Source organism: Bombina bombina, chromosome 3 (assembly GCF_027579735.1).
Source record: "Bombina bombina isolate aBomBom1 chromosome 3, aBomBom1.pri, whole genome shotgun sequence".
NCBI classification, from domain to species: domain Eukaryota; kingdom Metazoa; phylum Chordata; class Amphibia; order Anura; family Bombinatoridae; genus Bombina; species Bombina bombina.
Genome location: NC_069501.1, coordinates 1,261,467,150 through 1,261,485,174, shown reverse-complemented (window position 1 = coordinate 1,261,485,174; position 18,025 = coordinate 1,261,467,150). Strand labels below are relative to the sequence as shown.

The following is an 18,025-nucleotide window of genomic DNA, read 5'->3' as shown; positions in this document are numbered from 1 at the left end:
TGGTGGTTATGCTGCTAGTGGCCTGTGGCGGCGTGACCTAACTACTGTAGAAACTTTGAGGATTCTCCTTTCCTTGTATCTGTCCACTCACCATTCCCTTCGGCTATGTACCGTACTCTCAAACTACTTTTGCCCACCCTAAGTTAGACTAAAATCTTTCAGAGGTCCAGGACCCCCCCCCCCTCTCTCTTTGCCCCATATTCTCCTTCGGAGAAGGAGAGATCAAGTCCAAAAACTAGCTCTGTCTGTCTATGCAGTAAATTTTCATTTAGATAATTGCATCTCTTATTAATCTAGAATTTGCGATTTCAACTTTGATGTGACAAAGTTTTTTAGTTTTGGAGGGATAACATAGACCACTTCATTGCTAGACCCCTCTGGATGCCAAGCTGGTATACCGAGCTGCTTGAGATTTTAAGTTTTATACTTATATGTTATGTTGTTTACTAGTGTTTATTAACATGCAGTATTAGATGACATTTCAATCCACATAACCATAGATTGATAACCATCTAAGCTTGTTTAACTTCAACTTAAAAGAAGCCTACTATAGGTTTACTATACATGCAGGGAACTTCTAACGCTTAAATTATACTGTTTTATTGTACCATTCTTTTATCAGTGCAATATACTTGCTACTATTGCCATTACTTGTTTCACTTTGCAGTTTCTATTCTATTTTGTAAAAGTACTCAGTATTCACCAGAGAGTGTTTAAGTTCCATAGATAGTTCTTGCCTATACAGTTAAAATCTATATTACATGTTTGAGCCACAGATAGGTAACATAAAAAAAAGGTTCATTATTTGAGACCCAAGAGTGGTCTCCTCTTATTTGAGATTACCCCTTATAATTTTGCATTCTCCGCAATAGAGAGGTCCAAGAGTGGACTCAAATGTCACCTAGGGGGTATATAGTCTATTAAACAAACACTGATTGCATTAAATGTGTAGTTTGTCATATAAACATATGATGTACTGTTCTGTTTATGCTAGTTGTAAACTGTGAAATCATTTTTCTTTATCTTATTGACAATTACTGTTTTTATGCCTTGATTTGAACCTCAATTAAAAAAAAAAAAATAGGTAGAGATTGTTTTAATTAAAGGATAAATATGTTTACTCAATATTAATTACTGCTCAATGTAAATATGATGGTTAACAGAAAATTATTACATTTATTTGTTTTCTTTTACTACTCAATAAACATTTCAATGTCAAAACATTGCAAACATATTGTGTGCATATTAACATACAAAAAATAGATGACAACAAGTTTATGTCCAATATCCCAACCACAAAATATACCTACAAATCAATGCTTACTTAGCATATTTACCCTGGTGTTCAGTTCAGTCTTAAATAATATAATGTAGCACTTGGGAATGAATATACAGCCCAGCAGTCCTGCACTAGAGGCCAGGATAGCAAATATCTCTACAGCTACCACATATTTGCCCTTGGTGCTCAGGTACGCTGGGATGAAAGAGATCCAAACACTGCAGAACACCAGCATGCTGAATGTGATCATCTGGGCCTCATTGAAACGGGCAGGTAACTTTCTAACCAAGAAAGCCACAATGAAACTGACCGTAGAAAGGAATCCTATGTAGCCTATCACAAGGTAGAATGCAGTGATAGAGCCCTCGTTACACTGTAATATTATTTTCCCAATGTAAGACTGAGAGTCATAGTCTGGATATGGTGGGTAAAGAGCCAACCACAGCATGCAGATCACAACCTGCCCTTGAGAGCAGACAATGACCAGACAGATCGACACTCGGGAACCCATCCACTTCTTTATCTTGCTTCCAGGTTTGGTGGCATTGAAGGCAATGGCAACAATGACTGATTTTCCCAACACAGAAGATATAGAAACAGTAAAAATGATTCCAAAGGCAGCTTGTCTAATTAGGCAAGTCACCTGCACAGGACGTCCAATGAACAATAAGGAGCATAGGAAGGACAACATGAGGGAGAGGAGAAGGGTGTAGCTGAGGTTTTGGTTATTAGCTTTTACTAAAGGTGTTGTGTGATGCTTTATGAAGATCCCAAGAACAGCAATAGTAACAGTACAGGAGAAGATGGAGACTAAACTGAGGACTTTCCCTAATGTGTCCTCAAATGAAAGGAATTCAACTGTCTTTAGGATGCACATAGTTCTCTTATCATTTGTCCATCGATCTTCTGCACATTGTATACAGTTTTCTGCATCTGTAATAATAAAGGACACCATGTTTATTACATTTAAAAGGGAGTCTCTTAGATTTACATTTGTTGCTAATTTTCATTTTGGCTTAAATGTAATATATTTTTAAAGGATTTGTTGAATTTCTTACATTTATTGGATCATCTTTTAAAGTTTTCTATAGCAGCAAATATTTATAGGATGAAATTGTTACTATTAAACTGACTGTTACAATAATTAAATAAAGTTTTCAAATCCTTGATTGTATCTTACAATAATATTGTCTTATAATATATTACTTATTACTTTTATGTTTAAACAAGTTTTTTTTCAGAATCTCTTTTCTTCTCCTTTTTTAATCTTTAATCTTTTTTTAATTTAACAAGTTTAAAGGAAGAAAAAAGTGATAGGACTCAGTCCTATAGAAAAGCGAGAGAATATAGCACTCTTTTATTTAATCAAAACAAATGTATTAAAGTAGATGCATCATGTGTGGAACTAATACACACATCCTTACACATCACACCTAAAAAAATAGTACATTATGCTGGCCAGCAAACATAAATATCTCATTACCATAGGTCTAAACACAGCTATGCAACATAATTGTTTGTTAGGAAAAACACACTTGAAAAGCTGGTTAATAAACACCTAGATTACCAGTTTAGCTTTACAGTTTTAGCGCTGAAATAATGACCATTTCAGTGTAAAAACAGTAACGCAGCCATTAGGAGTCTTTTCGGTATAGCTGTACCGCAATCATTTTAGCCTGTAATGCAATATCAATCCCACACTCAAAAAAAATACGTTTGTGCATGGGATTTCCATAGCGCCTGTATTACAAGTTTTGTGGTGAGGCTAAAATGCTTGCATTACAGCCTATATCGACACGAGCCATTCCACAATCTAAAAAACAGTAGTTATGAGTTTTGCGCCACAAAAAGTTTAAAAAAACTCATAACTAATGTGTTACAAAGTACACTAACACCCATAAACTACCTATTAACCCCTACACCACCATCCTCCCTCAACAGAAATATTATTTAAAATGTATTAACCCATAATCTGCTGCCTGCCCACATCCCCCATAATCTGCCTCCCGCCCTCATCCCCGCCACTATAATAAAGTTATTAACCACTAATCTGTTGCCCCCAACATCGCTGACACTAATAAAACTTATTAACCCCTATTCCTCCTCTCCCTGACATCACCGCCACTAATAAAAGTTGTTAACCCCTATTCTGCTTCTCCACGACAACGCTGCCACTATAATACATTTATTAACCCCTAAACCTCTGGCCTCCCACATCACCACCACTAAATAAACCTATTAACCCCTAAACCGCAAGCCCCCACATTGTAAAAAACAAAGTTAAACTATTACCCCCTAAACCTAACAAAACCCTAAATTTATATTAAAATTACAATATCCCTATCTTAAAATAAATAAAAACTTACCTGTGAAATTAAAAAAAACCTTAGTTTAAACTATAAATTAACCTAACAAAACTATTATACTAAAATTTAAATAACTCACAATTAGGGAGGCATGTCTGGGCAGCAGCCATGGTAGTCAGCAAAATTGAGAGCTTGTAAAATCGCAGATTTACAGCTAACCATAGCAAGATTCGCTGACAAAACCTGCTAAGAATGATTTCTTATCTCTTGCTGAATAGCACAATGTATAGTTTAAAAGGGAATTTCTACAACACAATCCAGATCGTTTAGACCTTCAGAGACACATAAGTTCGTAGCCCCCCCCCCCCCCATAACTGGGGTTATCAGCACAATACTAACTTGTGTAAATTGCAAATTGAGGCCATTTATCTATTTAATTGAACATGGAGGAGGAATACCATAAGTTGGTACTATCCTTACTTGCCGACTTTGAACACTGAATGCACAGCAGCTTTGAACGGCTCTTGATTTTGGCGAAAACACAGTACAATGGAGAGGATGGTGGTATGTTCAGTGTGATGGGGAAGATGGATCTCAACAAGGACACTTTGACAAGCCGATGACAGCACTGAATCCTCTCACTGAAGTAATTGCTCTACAGACTCAGAATTGAGAGTGCCATGTGATGATTGCAAGCAAGCCAAGAGATGCAGGGGCTGCTCGAGAGCCTTATATATCAGTTGACATAGCCTGTCTCTCCCCCTCCACAGATGGGAGCAAAACTAATGTGTTCTTACCCTCGGCTAACTCCTGGGCTGACGCGGCCGATCTCCTGGGAGGTGACTGGGGTCTGAGTGATGACCTGAGCACTGGATTACAGGCTCCTTTGAAGTGGAGGGAAGTAGGTCTCTTTGGGTACTATTCTGGTTCTACCGAGAAATGGCCACCTAGAGTGGACATACTTCTGAATTGAATCTTATTAATGCTGTGCTGTGCCAGACCAGATGTCCTCAGAGACATTTAATATACTGTGTTACAATAAAGTCTGGAGTGGGTAAGATTAAATTATGGAGTAGCAGAAGTTGTCTGAATCTGCATAATTTTTCCAATGATTGACCAGCAGACTTGGACTTTATGTGACAGTTATGTGATAGTTTTATCAATTCATATGGGACATTAAGGGTTCTTATACTTCTTGTTATTTTCTTGGTTACACTGTGCTTAATGAAGACATTATATATATATATATATATATATATATATATATATATATATATATATATATATATATATATTAATGAAATTGTATTTAATGTTCATGATCACACTTTTATAAGATTCTTACTTGCTTGTTTGGTTTCATATTCCAATAAACTATAGGTGGTTTAATATTGCTGATATATATGCAAGTAGGGTATACCATACTATTATCTCCTCAAAGCTGTGCTAAACTAAAGGAACAAGTGACATTTTCTTCTCACTAACACCATAGCTTACAGATAATAGAGAATGCTGAGAATATCTGCTACTAAGATTTTGTTTAGCCATTACTAATTCACCTAGGAGAATTGGACTCAGGATTTGGATTATAGATCAAGAATATGATATTCAGGTCCTCAAGCGATATATCTTTTATAATGATACCAGCATATTAACATCAACTGAAAGGCTATAATATAAATATCTGCAAATAGGAATTAGATTGGCTAATCTCTTGTTTGCTAGAAGTATCATAGGTTGCTATGTGTTAACTGGTGTTATATACAGATTAAAATATGTTCCTGTACTAATACCTTTCCTAGTACTACTTTAAGGCTTGTTAAGAATTTTTTCAGGCAAAGTTTGTAAATTTAGTTTATAGTAGTTTATACCCTTTGGGAGAGATTTATTAATCACTGATACACATGTATTTCCTCCTCCATGCATAGACCCATTTTTAAGATATATATTGCTTTAACATTTGTATACTGAATATCATATTAGTTAATACTTAGATGCTTCATACTCAATACTTTACCATACCATCAAAGTTTAGTTATACTAGGTGCAATCTTCACAATGTGGTTTCATTTCAGTTTTATAATTTACCTCTCAGAAAGTGCCATGGTAATAATATCATATCTTCATGACTTATTCTCTGGGCTACTTCTTAGTGAAATAATTCATATAGAGGTAAAACAAAAGAATACAATTAGTGGTATATCTTTGTTATAATTAAGAATATATTCAAAAATATATTTGAATGAATATATGTATTGTCCATATTGACTATTCAATTTTTGATAGTTTTGGATATAGATTGCGCATTACCTCAATAAAAAAATATGAAAAAAAAAAAAAAATACACGTTAAAAAAACCTAACATTACTAAAATAATTTAAGTCTAAAATTTACAAAAAATAACGGAATTATCAAAAATAAAAACGATTACACCTAATTTAATAGCCCAATCAAAATAAAAATACCCCAAGCCTACGATAAACTAACAAAATCCCAAGCTACAAGGGCATTCAGCTCTTTTACATAAAGCCCAAACCCTAATCTAAAAAAAACAAAAAAACACCCAAAAAGATTTTAAAAAAACATAACACTAACCCCCCAAGATCCACTCACAGTTTCTTAAGTCCGGACATCAAGGCGGCGAGACGTCTTCTTTGAACAGCCAATATGATTTCAGTAGCTCTCATTCTATTTGCTGATTTGATTTAAAAAATCAAATCAGCCAATAGGAATGCAAGGGATGCCATTTTGAAAAGGCTCTGTTGCATTGAAGATTCAGTGTATGGCGGTGACCGTATGAAGAGGACGCTCTGTGCCGGATGTCTTCAAGGATAGGCTCGCTCCACGCCACCGGGATGAAGAAAGATGACACTGCCAGGATGAGAATAGAAGACGCTGCCGGGATGAATATAGAAGATGCCGCCTGGATGAATGAAGTTTTCTCACCGCCTGGATGTCCGGACTTCTGAAACTGTGGATCTTTGGGGGTTAGGTGTTTTTATAAAAAAAAAGTTGGTGTTTTTTTTTAGATTAAGGTTTGGTCTTTATGTAAAAGAGCTGAATGCCCTATTCAGGGCAATGTAAAAGAGCTCAATGCCCTTTTAAAGGCAATGCCCATACAAATGCCCCTTTCAGGGAAATGGGTAGCTTAGGTTTTTGTTAGAGTTAGTTTTTTATTTTGGGGGGTTGGTTAGGTGGTGGGTTTTAGTGTTGTATTTGTGTTTGGATTTTTTTACAGGTAAAAGAGCTGTTTAACTTATGGCAATGCCCTACAAAAGGCCCTTTTAAGGGCTATTGGTAGTTTATTGTTGGCTAGGGTTTTTTATTTTAGGGGGGCTTTTTATTTTGATAGGGCTATTAGATTAGGTGTAATTGTTTTTATTTTTGATAATTCTGTTTGTTATTTTTCGTAATTTAGTATTTTTTAATTTTTTTGTAACTTTAGATAATTATTTTAGTAGTGTTAGTTTTTTTTATGAGTATTTTTTAATTTTTTTTTAATTGGTAGATATTTTAATTTTAGTAAAAAAGTTATGTTAGGTTAATTTATAGTTTAAACTTAGGTTTTTTAAATTTCACAGGTAAGTTTTTATTTATTTTAAGATAAGAGATATTGTAATTCTAATATAAAGTAAGGGGGTTATTAGTTTAATTTAGTTTTTTGCAATGTGGGGGGCTTGCGGTTTAGGGGTTAATAGGTTTATTTAGTGGCGGTGATATGGGAGGCCAGAGGTTTAGCGGTTAATACATTTATTATAGTGGCAGCATTGTTGGGGAGCAGCGGTATTGGGTTTAATAACTTTTATTAGTGGTGGCATTTTCAGGGAGCGGCGGAATAGGTGTTAATAAGTGTTGATGATGTTGGGGACAGCAGATTAGGGATTAATAACTTTATTATAGTGGAGGAGATGTGGGCGGGCGGCAGATTAGGGGTTAATAACTATTTAGTGTGCAATGTCAGGGGTGGCAGATTAGGGGTGTTTAGACTTAGGGTTTATGTTAGGGTGTTATGGTTAAACGTAACTTTTTTCCCCATAGACATCAATGGTGTTGTGTTACGGCGATCACCATTCCGCACTTCAGGTGTTTTTTTCCAACCCTCTCTCCCATTGATGTTTATGGGAAAAACGTGCACGTGCACAACAAAGCAGCCCTTGGATTTTGTGCAGTATGGAGCTCAACACAACCATATGGAAAGCACAAGGAGGCTTTTCACCCCCCACTATGGGGGGTGAAATAACTTAACTTTGTTGCGTACGTTTCGCACCCTCTATAGCGCAAAAAACAAACAATTGTATAATATAGTTGGAGACATAATGTTCAAAGAAATGTAACTTCCAAGGCAAACTTATAAGTATCATAGGCAGATCAAAGGAAAGTCACCGACATAAGCTGCAAGTGCAACATTTCTGAGCTTATAGTATACGCAATCAAGAATGAAAAGAAAGCAAAACAACATGTAATGCCTATCTGCAATGAAAGTCAGAGGAGTTATAATTAGGATTCCAAAGGCATCAACTTTCATAAAGACTAGGTAGCGTCTCTACCCGTCTTACGCTTAGCAGCATCTGTTTGCCTTAGATTAGCAATGCATGGAGTGGAAGTGTCCTTACCAGAGGTAATGCTAGCAAAAAATACCTGCAGACATTCGGTCTCACGCCACTCACCTGTATTGGGCTGTACACTTCCAAACTTCCAGACCAACCATTTGCTGGATGGACCCTAAATTCCAAGGGCATCCTTGGCTGCCTGCATGCTTTTTCAGGACTGATTTCCTAGGCAGACAGGTTCACTCCTGTGTCACCTTCTCATCCTGGAATTTTTACCGGTAAGCCTGGTGTCCCAAAAGGTGCCACATGTATCAATGGTCAGCTACTCCTCCTTATTGAACTACTTGGTACAAAGGTTCACAGTAGCTCTGCTTTCTTGTCATCATCTTGTATCATAGACAGCTGTCAGCTTAGCTGTGTGAATGAATGCTGGATGGTAGAAGGTACAAAAAACATTATAAGGTTCTTGCCAATGCATGTTTCTCCCCCACGTGCTCCTACATACAGGGGCTTCGTCAGGTCTATATTTTTTTATGCAGGTGCTCTCATTTATACCTGTATGCCCCTCTTACTTTTCAAGGCCTTCAGTGACTCATCATTCCTATACTTAGGTTTGCCAAGTTCCTTACTGGGCCGCTCGGAGCGACATTCACTTTACTCTATACCTATACCCTACATCCTCATAAACAATCGATATCTCAGAACTGAGAGCTAGATAACAAGTTTTGCATTAAACAGGGTGCGAAATGACTTCAGCAAAAGTTGCGTTATTTCACACTCCATAGCACTGCCATTACGAGTTTCTGAAAAGCTTCCTTATGCTGCAATATGGTTGCATTAAGCTTCATACCACACAAAATCCAAGGGCTGATTTGACATGCCCATGCACACTTTCGCCATAGATATCAATGGGGAGAGAGTCTTAGGAAAAAAACTAACACCTGAAGTGCGGAATGGCCATCGCCGTAATGCAACCCCATTGATGTCTATGGGAAAAAAAAAAACCCTAACATAAACCCCAAGTCTAAACAACCCTAATCTGCTGCCCCCAACATCGCCGATACCTAAATAAAGTTATTAACCCCTAATCTGCCGCTCTTGACATCGCCAACACTAATAATAGTTATTAACCCTATTTCGCTGCTCCCCAACATCGCTGCCACTATAATAAAGTTATTAACTCCTAAACCTCTGGCCTCCCACATCGCCGTCACTAAGTAAACCTTCTAACCCCTAAACCACCAGCCCCCCATATCGCAAAACACTAAATTAAACTATTAACCCCTAACCTAACACCCCCTAAATCTAAATTGAAATTACAATATAACGATCATAAAATAAATAGAAACTTACCTGTGAAATAAAAAAAAGCTAAGTTTAAACTATAAATTAACCTAACATAAATATTCTAATAAAATTAAATAAACTACCAATTAAAAAATATAAATTCCAAATTTAAATAAACCTAACATTATGAAAAAAAATAAAAAAATCTAAAATTACAAAAAATAATAAACTCTAAATTACGAAAAATAAAAAACACTAAGCTTACAAAAAATAATAAATTAAATTATCAAAAATAAAAACAATTACACCTAATCTAATAGCCCTATAAAAATAAAAAGCCCCCCAAAAATAAAAACACCCCCAAGTCTACAATAAACTACCAATAGCCCTTAAAAGGGCCTTTTGTAGGGCATTGCCCTAAAGAAATCATTTATTTTACCTGTAAAAATATACAAAGTCCCCCAACAGTAAAACCCACCACCCAACCAAACCCCCAAAATAAAAAACCTAACTCTAAAAAAACCTAAGCTACCCATTGGCCCTAAAGGATCATTTGTATGGGCATTGCCCTTTAAAAGGGCGTTCAGCTCTTTTGCATTGCCCTTAAAAGGCATCAGCCAATAGGATTGAGCTCACATTCTATTGGCTGATTGGAACAGCCAATAAAATGCAAGCTCAATCCTATTGGCTGTTTGGATCAGCCAATATGATTGAACTTCAATCCTATTGGCTGATTGCATCAGCCAATATGATTTTTCCTACCTTAATTCCGATTGGCTGATAGAATTCTATCAGCCAATCAGAATTCAAGGAACGCCATCTTGGATGATGTCATTTAATGGAACATTCATTTAGTCGTTGGATGTCGTTAGAAGAGGATGCTCCGCGTCGGATGTCTTGAAGATGGAGCTGCTCCGCGCCGGATGGAAGAAGATAGAAGATGTCATCTGCCTGTCTGGAGGTCCACTTCTGCCCGGTTGGGTGAAGACATCTGCCCGTCTGGAGGTCCACTTCTGCCCGGTTGGGTGAAGACGTCTCAAGGTAAGGGTGATCTTCAAGGGGTTAGTGTTAGGTTTTTTTAAGGGGGGATTGGGTGGGTTTTAGAGTAGGATTGGTTGTGTGGGTGGTGGGTTTTAATGTTGGGGGGGTTGTAATTCTTTTTTTACAGGTAAAAGAGCTGATTACTTTGGGGCAATGCCCCACAAAAGGCCCTTTTAAGGGCTATTTGTAATTTAGTGTAGGGTAGGTTTTTTTTTTTTGGGAGGGGCTTTTTTATTTTGTTATGGGGATTAGATTAGGTGTAATTAGTTTAAAAATCTTGTAATTATTTTATTATTTTCTGTAATTTAGTGTTTTCTTTTGTACTTTAGATAATTTTGTTTAATTGTATTTAATTGTATTTAGTTTAGGGAATTTATTTAATTATAGTGTAGTGTTAGGTGTAATTGTAACTTAGGTTAGGTTTTATTTTACAGGTATATTTGTCTTTATTTTAACTAGGAAGTTATTAAATAGTTAATAACTATTTAATAACTATTGTACCTAGTTAAAATAAATACAAAGTTGCCTGTAAAATAAATATAAACCCTAAGCTAGCTAAATCGAAACTATTAGTTATATTGTAGCTAGTTTAGGGTTTATTTTATAGGTAAGTATTTAGTTTTAAATAAGAATTATTTAGTTAATGATAGTAATATTTATTTAGATATATTTAAATTATATTTAAGTTAGGGGGTGTTAGGGTTAGACTTTAATATAGTAGCGGCGGTGTAGGGGGGCAGATTAAGGTTAATAAATATAATGTAGGTGGCGGTGGTGTAGGGGCGGAAGATTAGGGGTTAATAAGTATAATGTAGGTGGTGGTGGGCTCCGGGAGTGGCGGTTTAGGGGTTAATAAGTTTATTTAGGTGGCGGCAGTGTCGGGGTGGCAGATTAGGGGTTAATAAGTATAATGTAGGTGGCGGCAGTGTAGGCTGGGCAGATTAGGGGTGTTTAGACTTGGGGTACATGTTATGGTGTTAGGTGTACACGTTCCCATAGGAATCAATGGGATATCGGGCAGCAGCGAATGTAAGCTCTCGCTGCTTTCCGACTCCCATTGATTCCTATGGCATCCGCCGCCTCCAGGGCGGCGGATTGAAAACCAGGTACGCTGGGCTGGAATAGTGCCTAGCGTACCTGGTAGTAGTTTGATAACTTCCAAAAGTAGTCAGATTGTGCCGAACTTGCATTCAGAACTTCTGTAGTGATGTAAACATCGATCTGTGTCGGACTAAGTTCGGCGGATCGTATCTTACGTCACAAAATTCTACTTTTGCCGGTTTGTAGGGTTTAATAACTAAGGCGAATCAGGTTCGCCACAAATACGCTGCGGAATTCCAGCGTATTTGTGGTTGACGGCTTGATAAATACATGCCACAGTCTTTATATGTGTGGCATTAAAATTGAACATTTCAGCAATATCTTCCCAGTTTGCATCCCTTGTCTTTAAACTAGTGTGATGCCTCTGTGGTCTAAAAAGCATATCATAGTTTGACTCCAAAGCAGATACAAGGATTTTGTTCTCCACAACTGAAAACCTCTCAGCAACCATTTTCACAAATCTCATCAACTGCCTCACAGAATAAAAATATGCTATACATTAAGGAAATATACATGTAACCAGCGTAAAATGTAAAATACTTTGGCCTAGATTTAGAGTTCGGCGGTAGCCGTCAAAACCAGCGTTAGAGGCTCCTAACGCTGGTTTTGGCCGGCCGCTGGTATTTGGAGTCAGTGATTAAAGGGTCTAACGCTCACTTTTCAGCCGCGACTTTTCCATACCGCAGATCCCCCTACGCCATTTGCGTAGCCTATCTTTTCAATGGGATCTTCCTAACGCTGGTATTTAGAGTCATTTCTGAAGTGAGCGTTAGAGCTCTAACGACAAAACTCCAGCCGCAGGAAAATAGCAGGAGCTAAGAGCTTTCTGGCTAACGCCGGTTTATAAAGCTCTTAACTACTGTACCCTAAAGTACACTAACACCCATAAACTACCTATGTACCCCTAAACCGAGGTCCCCCCACATCGCCGCCACTCGATTAAAATTTTTAACCCCTAATCTGCCGACCGCCACCTACGTTATACTTATGTACCCCTAATCTGCTGCCCCTAACACCGCCGACCCCTGTATTATATCTATTAACCCCTAACTTGCCCCCCACAACGTCGCCGCAAGCTACTTAAAATAATTAACCCCTAATCTTCCGACCGCAAATCGCCGCCACCTACGTTATCCCTATGTACCCCTAATCTGCTACCCCTAACATCGCCGACCCCTATGTTATATTTATTAACCCCTAATCTGCCCCCCTCAACGTCGCCGACACCTACCTACACTTATTAACCCCTAATCTGCCGAGCGGACCTGAGCGCTACTATAATAAAGTTATTAACCCCTAATCCGCCTCACTAACCCTATCATAAATAGTATTAACCCCTAATCTGCCCTCCCTAACATCGCCGACACCTACCTTCAATTATTAACCCCTAATCTGCCGACCGGAGCTCACCGCTATTCTAATAAATGTATTAACCCCTAAAGCTAAGTCTAACCCTAACACTAACACCCCCCTAAGTTAAATATAATTTTTATCTAACGAAATAAATTAACTCTTATTAAATAAATAATTCCTATTTAAAGCTAAATACTTACCTGTAAAATACATCCTAATATAGCTACAATATAAATTATAATTATATTATAGCTATTTTAGGATTAATATTTATTTTACAGGCAACTTTGTAATTATTTTAACCAGGTACAATAGCTATTAAATAGTTAAGAACTATTTAATAGTTACCTAGTTAAAATAATAACAAAATTACCTGTAAAATAAATCCTAACCTAAGATATAATTAAACCTAACACTACCCTATCAATAAAATAATTAAATAAACTACCTACAATTACCTACAATTAACCTAACACTACACTATCAATAAATTAATTAAACACAATTGCTACAAATAAATACAATTAAATAAACTATCTAAAGTACAAAAAATAAAAAAGAACTAAGTTACAGAAAATAATAAAATATTTACAAACATAAGAAAAATATTACAACAATTTTAAACTAATTACACCTACTCTAAGCCCCCTAATAAAATAACAAAGCCCCCCAAAATAAAAAATTCCCTACCCTATTCTAAAATACAAATATTACAAGCTCTTTTACCTTACCAGCCCTGAACAGGGCCCTTTGCGGGGCATGCCCCAAGAATTTCAGCTCTTTTGCCTGTAAAAAAAAACATACAATACCCCCCCCCCAACATTACAACCCACCACCCACATACCCCTAATCTAACCCAAACCCCCCTTAAATAAACCTAACACTAATCCCCTGAAGATCTTCCTACCTTGTCTTCACCATACCAGGTTCACCGATCCGTCCTGGCTCCAAGATCTTCATCCAACCCAAGCGGGGGTTGGCGATCCATAATCCGGTGCTCCAAAGTCTTCCTCCTATCCGGCAAGAAGAGGACATCCGGACCGGCAAACATCTTCTCCAAGCGGCATCTTCTATCTTCTTCCATCCGATGACGACCGGCTCCATCTTGAAGACCTCCAGCGCGGATCCATCCTCTTCTTCCGACGACTAGACGACGAATGACGGTTCCTTTAAGGGACGTCATCCAAGATGGCGTCCCTCGAATTCCGATTGGCTGATAGGATTCTATCAGCCAATCGGAATTAAGGTAGGAATTTTCTGATTGGCTGATGGAATCAGCCAATCAGAATATAGTTCAATCCGATTGGCTGATCCAATCAGCCAATCAGATTGAGCTCGCATTCTATTGGCTGTTCCGATCAGCCAATAGAATGCGAGCTCAATCTGATTGGCTGATTGGATCAGCCAATCGGATTGAACTATATTCTGATTGGCTGATTCCATCAGCCAATCAGAAAATTCCTACCTTAATTCCGATTGGCTGATAGAATCCTATCAGCCAATCGGAATTCGAGGGACGCCATCTTGGATGACGTCCCTTAAAGGAACCGTCATTCGTCGTCTAGTCGTCGGAAGAAGAGGATGGATCCGCGCTGGAGGTCTTCAAGATGGAGCCGGTCGTCATCGGATGGAAGAAGATAGAAGATGCCGCTTGGAGAAGATGTTTGCCGGTCCGGATGTCCTCTTCTTGCCGGATAGGAGGAAGACTTTGGAGCACCGGATTATGGATCGCCAACCCCCGCTTGGGTTGGATGAAGATCTTGGAGCCAGGACGGATCGGTGAACCTGGTATGGTGAAGACAAGGTAGGAAGATCTTCAGGGGATTAGTGTTAGGTTTATTTAAGGGGGGTTTGGGTTAGATTAGGGGTATGTGGGTGGTGGGTTGTAATGTTGGGGGGGGGTATGGTATGTTTTTTTTTACAGGCAAAAGAGCTGAAATTCTTGGGGCATGCCCCGCAAAGGGCCCTGTTCAGGGCTGGTAAGGTAAAAGAGCTTGTAATATTTGTATTTTAGAATAGGGTAGGGAATTTTTTATTTTGGGGGGCTTTGTTATTTTATTAGGGGGCTTAGAGTAGGTGTAATTAGTTTAAAATTGTTGTAATATTTTTCTTATGTTTGTAAATATTTTATTATTTTCTGTAACTTAGTTCTTTTTTATTTTTTGTACTTTAGATAGTTTATTTAATTGTATTTATTTGTAGCAATTGTGTTTAATTAATTTATTGATAGTGTAGTGTTAGGTTAATTGTAGGTAATTGTAGGTAGTTTATTTAATTATTTTATTGATAGGGTAGTGTTAGGTTTAATTATATCTTAGGTTAGGATTTATTTTACAGGTAAATTTGTTATTATTTTAACTAGGTAACTATTAAATAGTTCTTAACTATTTAATAGCTATTGTACCTGGTTAAAATAATTACAAAGTTGCCTGTAAAATAAATATTAATCCTAAAATAGCTATAATATAATTATAATTTATATTGTAGCTATATTAGGATTTATTTTACAGGTAAGTATTTAGCTTTAAATAGGAATTATTTATTTAATAAGAGTTAATTTATTTCGTTAGATTAAAATTATATTTAACTTAGGGGGGTGTTAGTGTTAGGGTTAGACTTAGCTTTAGGGGTTAATACATTTATTAGAATAGCGGTGAGCTCCGGTCGGCAGATTAGGGGTTAATAATTGAAGGTAGGTGTCGGCGATGTTAGGGAGGGCAGATTAGGGGTTAATACTATTTATGATAGGGTTAGTGAGGCGGATTAGGGGTTAATAACTTTATTATAGTAGCGCTCAGGTCCGCTCGGCAGATTAGGGGTTAATAAGTGTAGGCAGGTGTCGGCGACGTTGTGGGGGGCAGATTAGGGGTTAATAAATATAACATAGGGGTCGGCGATGTTAGGGCAGCAGATTAGGGGTACATAGGGATAACGTAGGTGGCGGCGGTTTACGGAGCGGCAGATTAGGGGTTAAAAGTGTAATGCAGGGGTCAGCGATAGCGGGGGCGGCAGATTAGGGGTTAATAAGTGTAAGGCTAGGGGTGTTTAGACTCGGGGTACATGTTAGAGTGTTAGGTGCAGACGTAGGAAGTGTTTCCCCATAGGAAACAATGGGGCTGCGTTAAGAGCTGAACGCTGCTTTTTTGCAGGTGTTAGGTTTTTTTTCAGCTCAAACTGCCCCATTGTTTCCTATGGGAGAATCGTGCACGAGCACGTTTTTGATGCCGGCCGCGTCCGTAAGCAACTCTGGTATCGAGAGTTGCATTTGCGGTAAATATGCTCTACGCTCCTTTTTTGGAGCCTAACGCAGCATTTGTTTGAACTCTCGATACCAGAGTTAAATTTATGGTGCGGCCAGAAAAAAACCCGCGGATCGTTAACAGCCCTTTTACCGCCAAACTCCAAATCTAGGCCATAGTGATTGTAGAATATTAAGGAAGTATTCATAAATATGCATACTTAAATGTATTGCAAGGTATTGTGGTAACAGAAATAATATAACAGTAAATATAATTGGTTAACAAATATTGCACAATGAACATTTTTTTTAAAACATATACACAATTTCGTAATAATTGAACTACAAATGAGTGAAAATATTAAATAAATAAAGAACGTAAAAAAGGTTATTGTATGATTTCAATAAAAAGAATTACAAAACATAACCAGAACAGTAAAAACAAAATTCATTGCAAAGGAGAGTTTCATTGCGAAGGAGAGGGCGTAAGACAGGCGTAAAATTGGCGTTCCATGGGCGTAACCTGAGTAAATCTTGCAAGTTTTGCAGATATGTTACGATGATATCAAAACATACACCATACAAATTGCACATTTAAAACACATACATGTCTCACCACCCATCCTTTGGCGAATTAACATGAATAACATTATTTACAATATTTATTTCATTTAAAACAATATAACAATATAACGTAATTAGACAATATAATATAACTGTAGTCTTACGTTTTGAAATAGGCAAACACAAACTGAATTAAAGTGAATCATTTAAATTACGAAGTGACGCAATGATATTTTGAAACCCATTTCGAAGAAAAGGAAATGATATAAGGAGACGAAGCCTAAAGTTTACTATGGACAGCTTATCACGTAACATATTGTTTACAATGGACTGCACACTTTATACGATCATTATGCAAGGCGTGAAATTTGCGGCGAGTCAGAAATACACAGAGAGACAGAGAGAGATAGAGAGATAGAGATGAATACATTGTTTCCATGTCTTACCCATAATCCTTTGCTGCAATGGAAGCAATGTATCCAGATGTCTTCTGTGGGAGAAACAAGCATTTTATCTACATTTGTTAATGGGTTACACAAGCTGTTCTCTCTACATTAAGTGCATAGTGAAATATTTTAATCTCACTTTTCCCCTCCCCATAATTTTAAAAGATATATAGATATATAGATATACAGTATATATACAGTATATGTATATAGATATATATATATATATATATGTAACAACATTTTAAATTAGGGGGAGATAAAAGGCGGGTTTAAAATCCTCTACTACGCACAAAATAACTCATTGTGTAGGTCATTAACAAATCTAGACAGGCCCAGAGGCTTGTTTTCCCACAGAAAACCTCTGACACACCTATTTACTTCAGTCTGCTTTTCAGCAGGTTACCTTTACGCCAAAGTATCGCTGTTCACACAGCTTATAATCTTAGCTAGGGTTAGTGCAGTAATTCATAACCATCCCAGGACAGACTGTTTCGTGGTTTTTGCCACTCATCAGCTGGGAGAAGGTTAGAATCACTGCTGGGTGAAGTTGATTCCAGGCAGAATACAACAACATTTTAAATTAGGGGGAGATAAAAGGCGAGTTTAAAATCCTCCACTACGCACAAAATATAGAAAAAATAACTCGTGTAGTTTATTAACAAATCTAGACAGGCCCAGAGGCTTGTTTTCCCACAGAAAACCTCTGAAATACATGGTTTCAAATGCAACAAAGGATTCTGGGTAAGATTTGCAAATTAAGTACACAATGAAACACCTTTTTACTTCAGTCTGCTTTTCAGCAGGTTCCCTTTACGCCAAAGTATCGCTGTTCACACAGCTTATAAACTTAGCTAGGG

At 37.3% G+C, this 18,025-nt stretch overlaps 1 protein-coding gene across 1 annotated transcript in view; it reads right to left on the bottom strand.

Moving 5' to 3' along the window:
* Window positions 1-1,244: 1,244 nt before the first annotated feature.
* LOC128652713 (vomeronasal type-2 receptor 26-like) overlaps window positions 1,245-18,025 on the bottom strand; it is a 228,652-nt gene continuing 211,871 nt past the window's right edge. Inside the window, exon 6 of the mRNA XM_053705645.1 lies at window positions 1,245-2,212. Coding sequence (XP_053561620.1) covers window positions 1,314-2,212 — 899 coding nt within the window. The 3' untranslated portion in view covers window positions 1,245-1,313. The remainder of the gene's footprint in view (window positions 2,213-18,025) is intronic.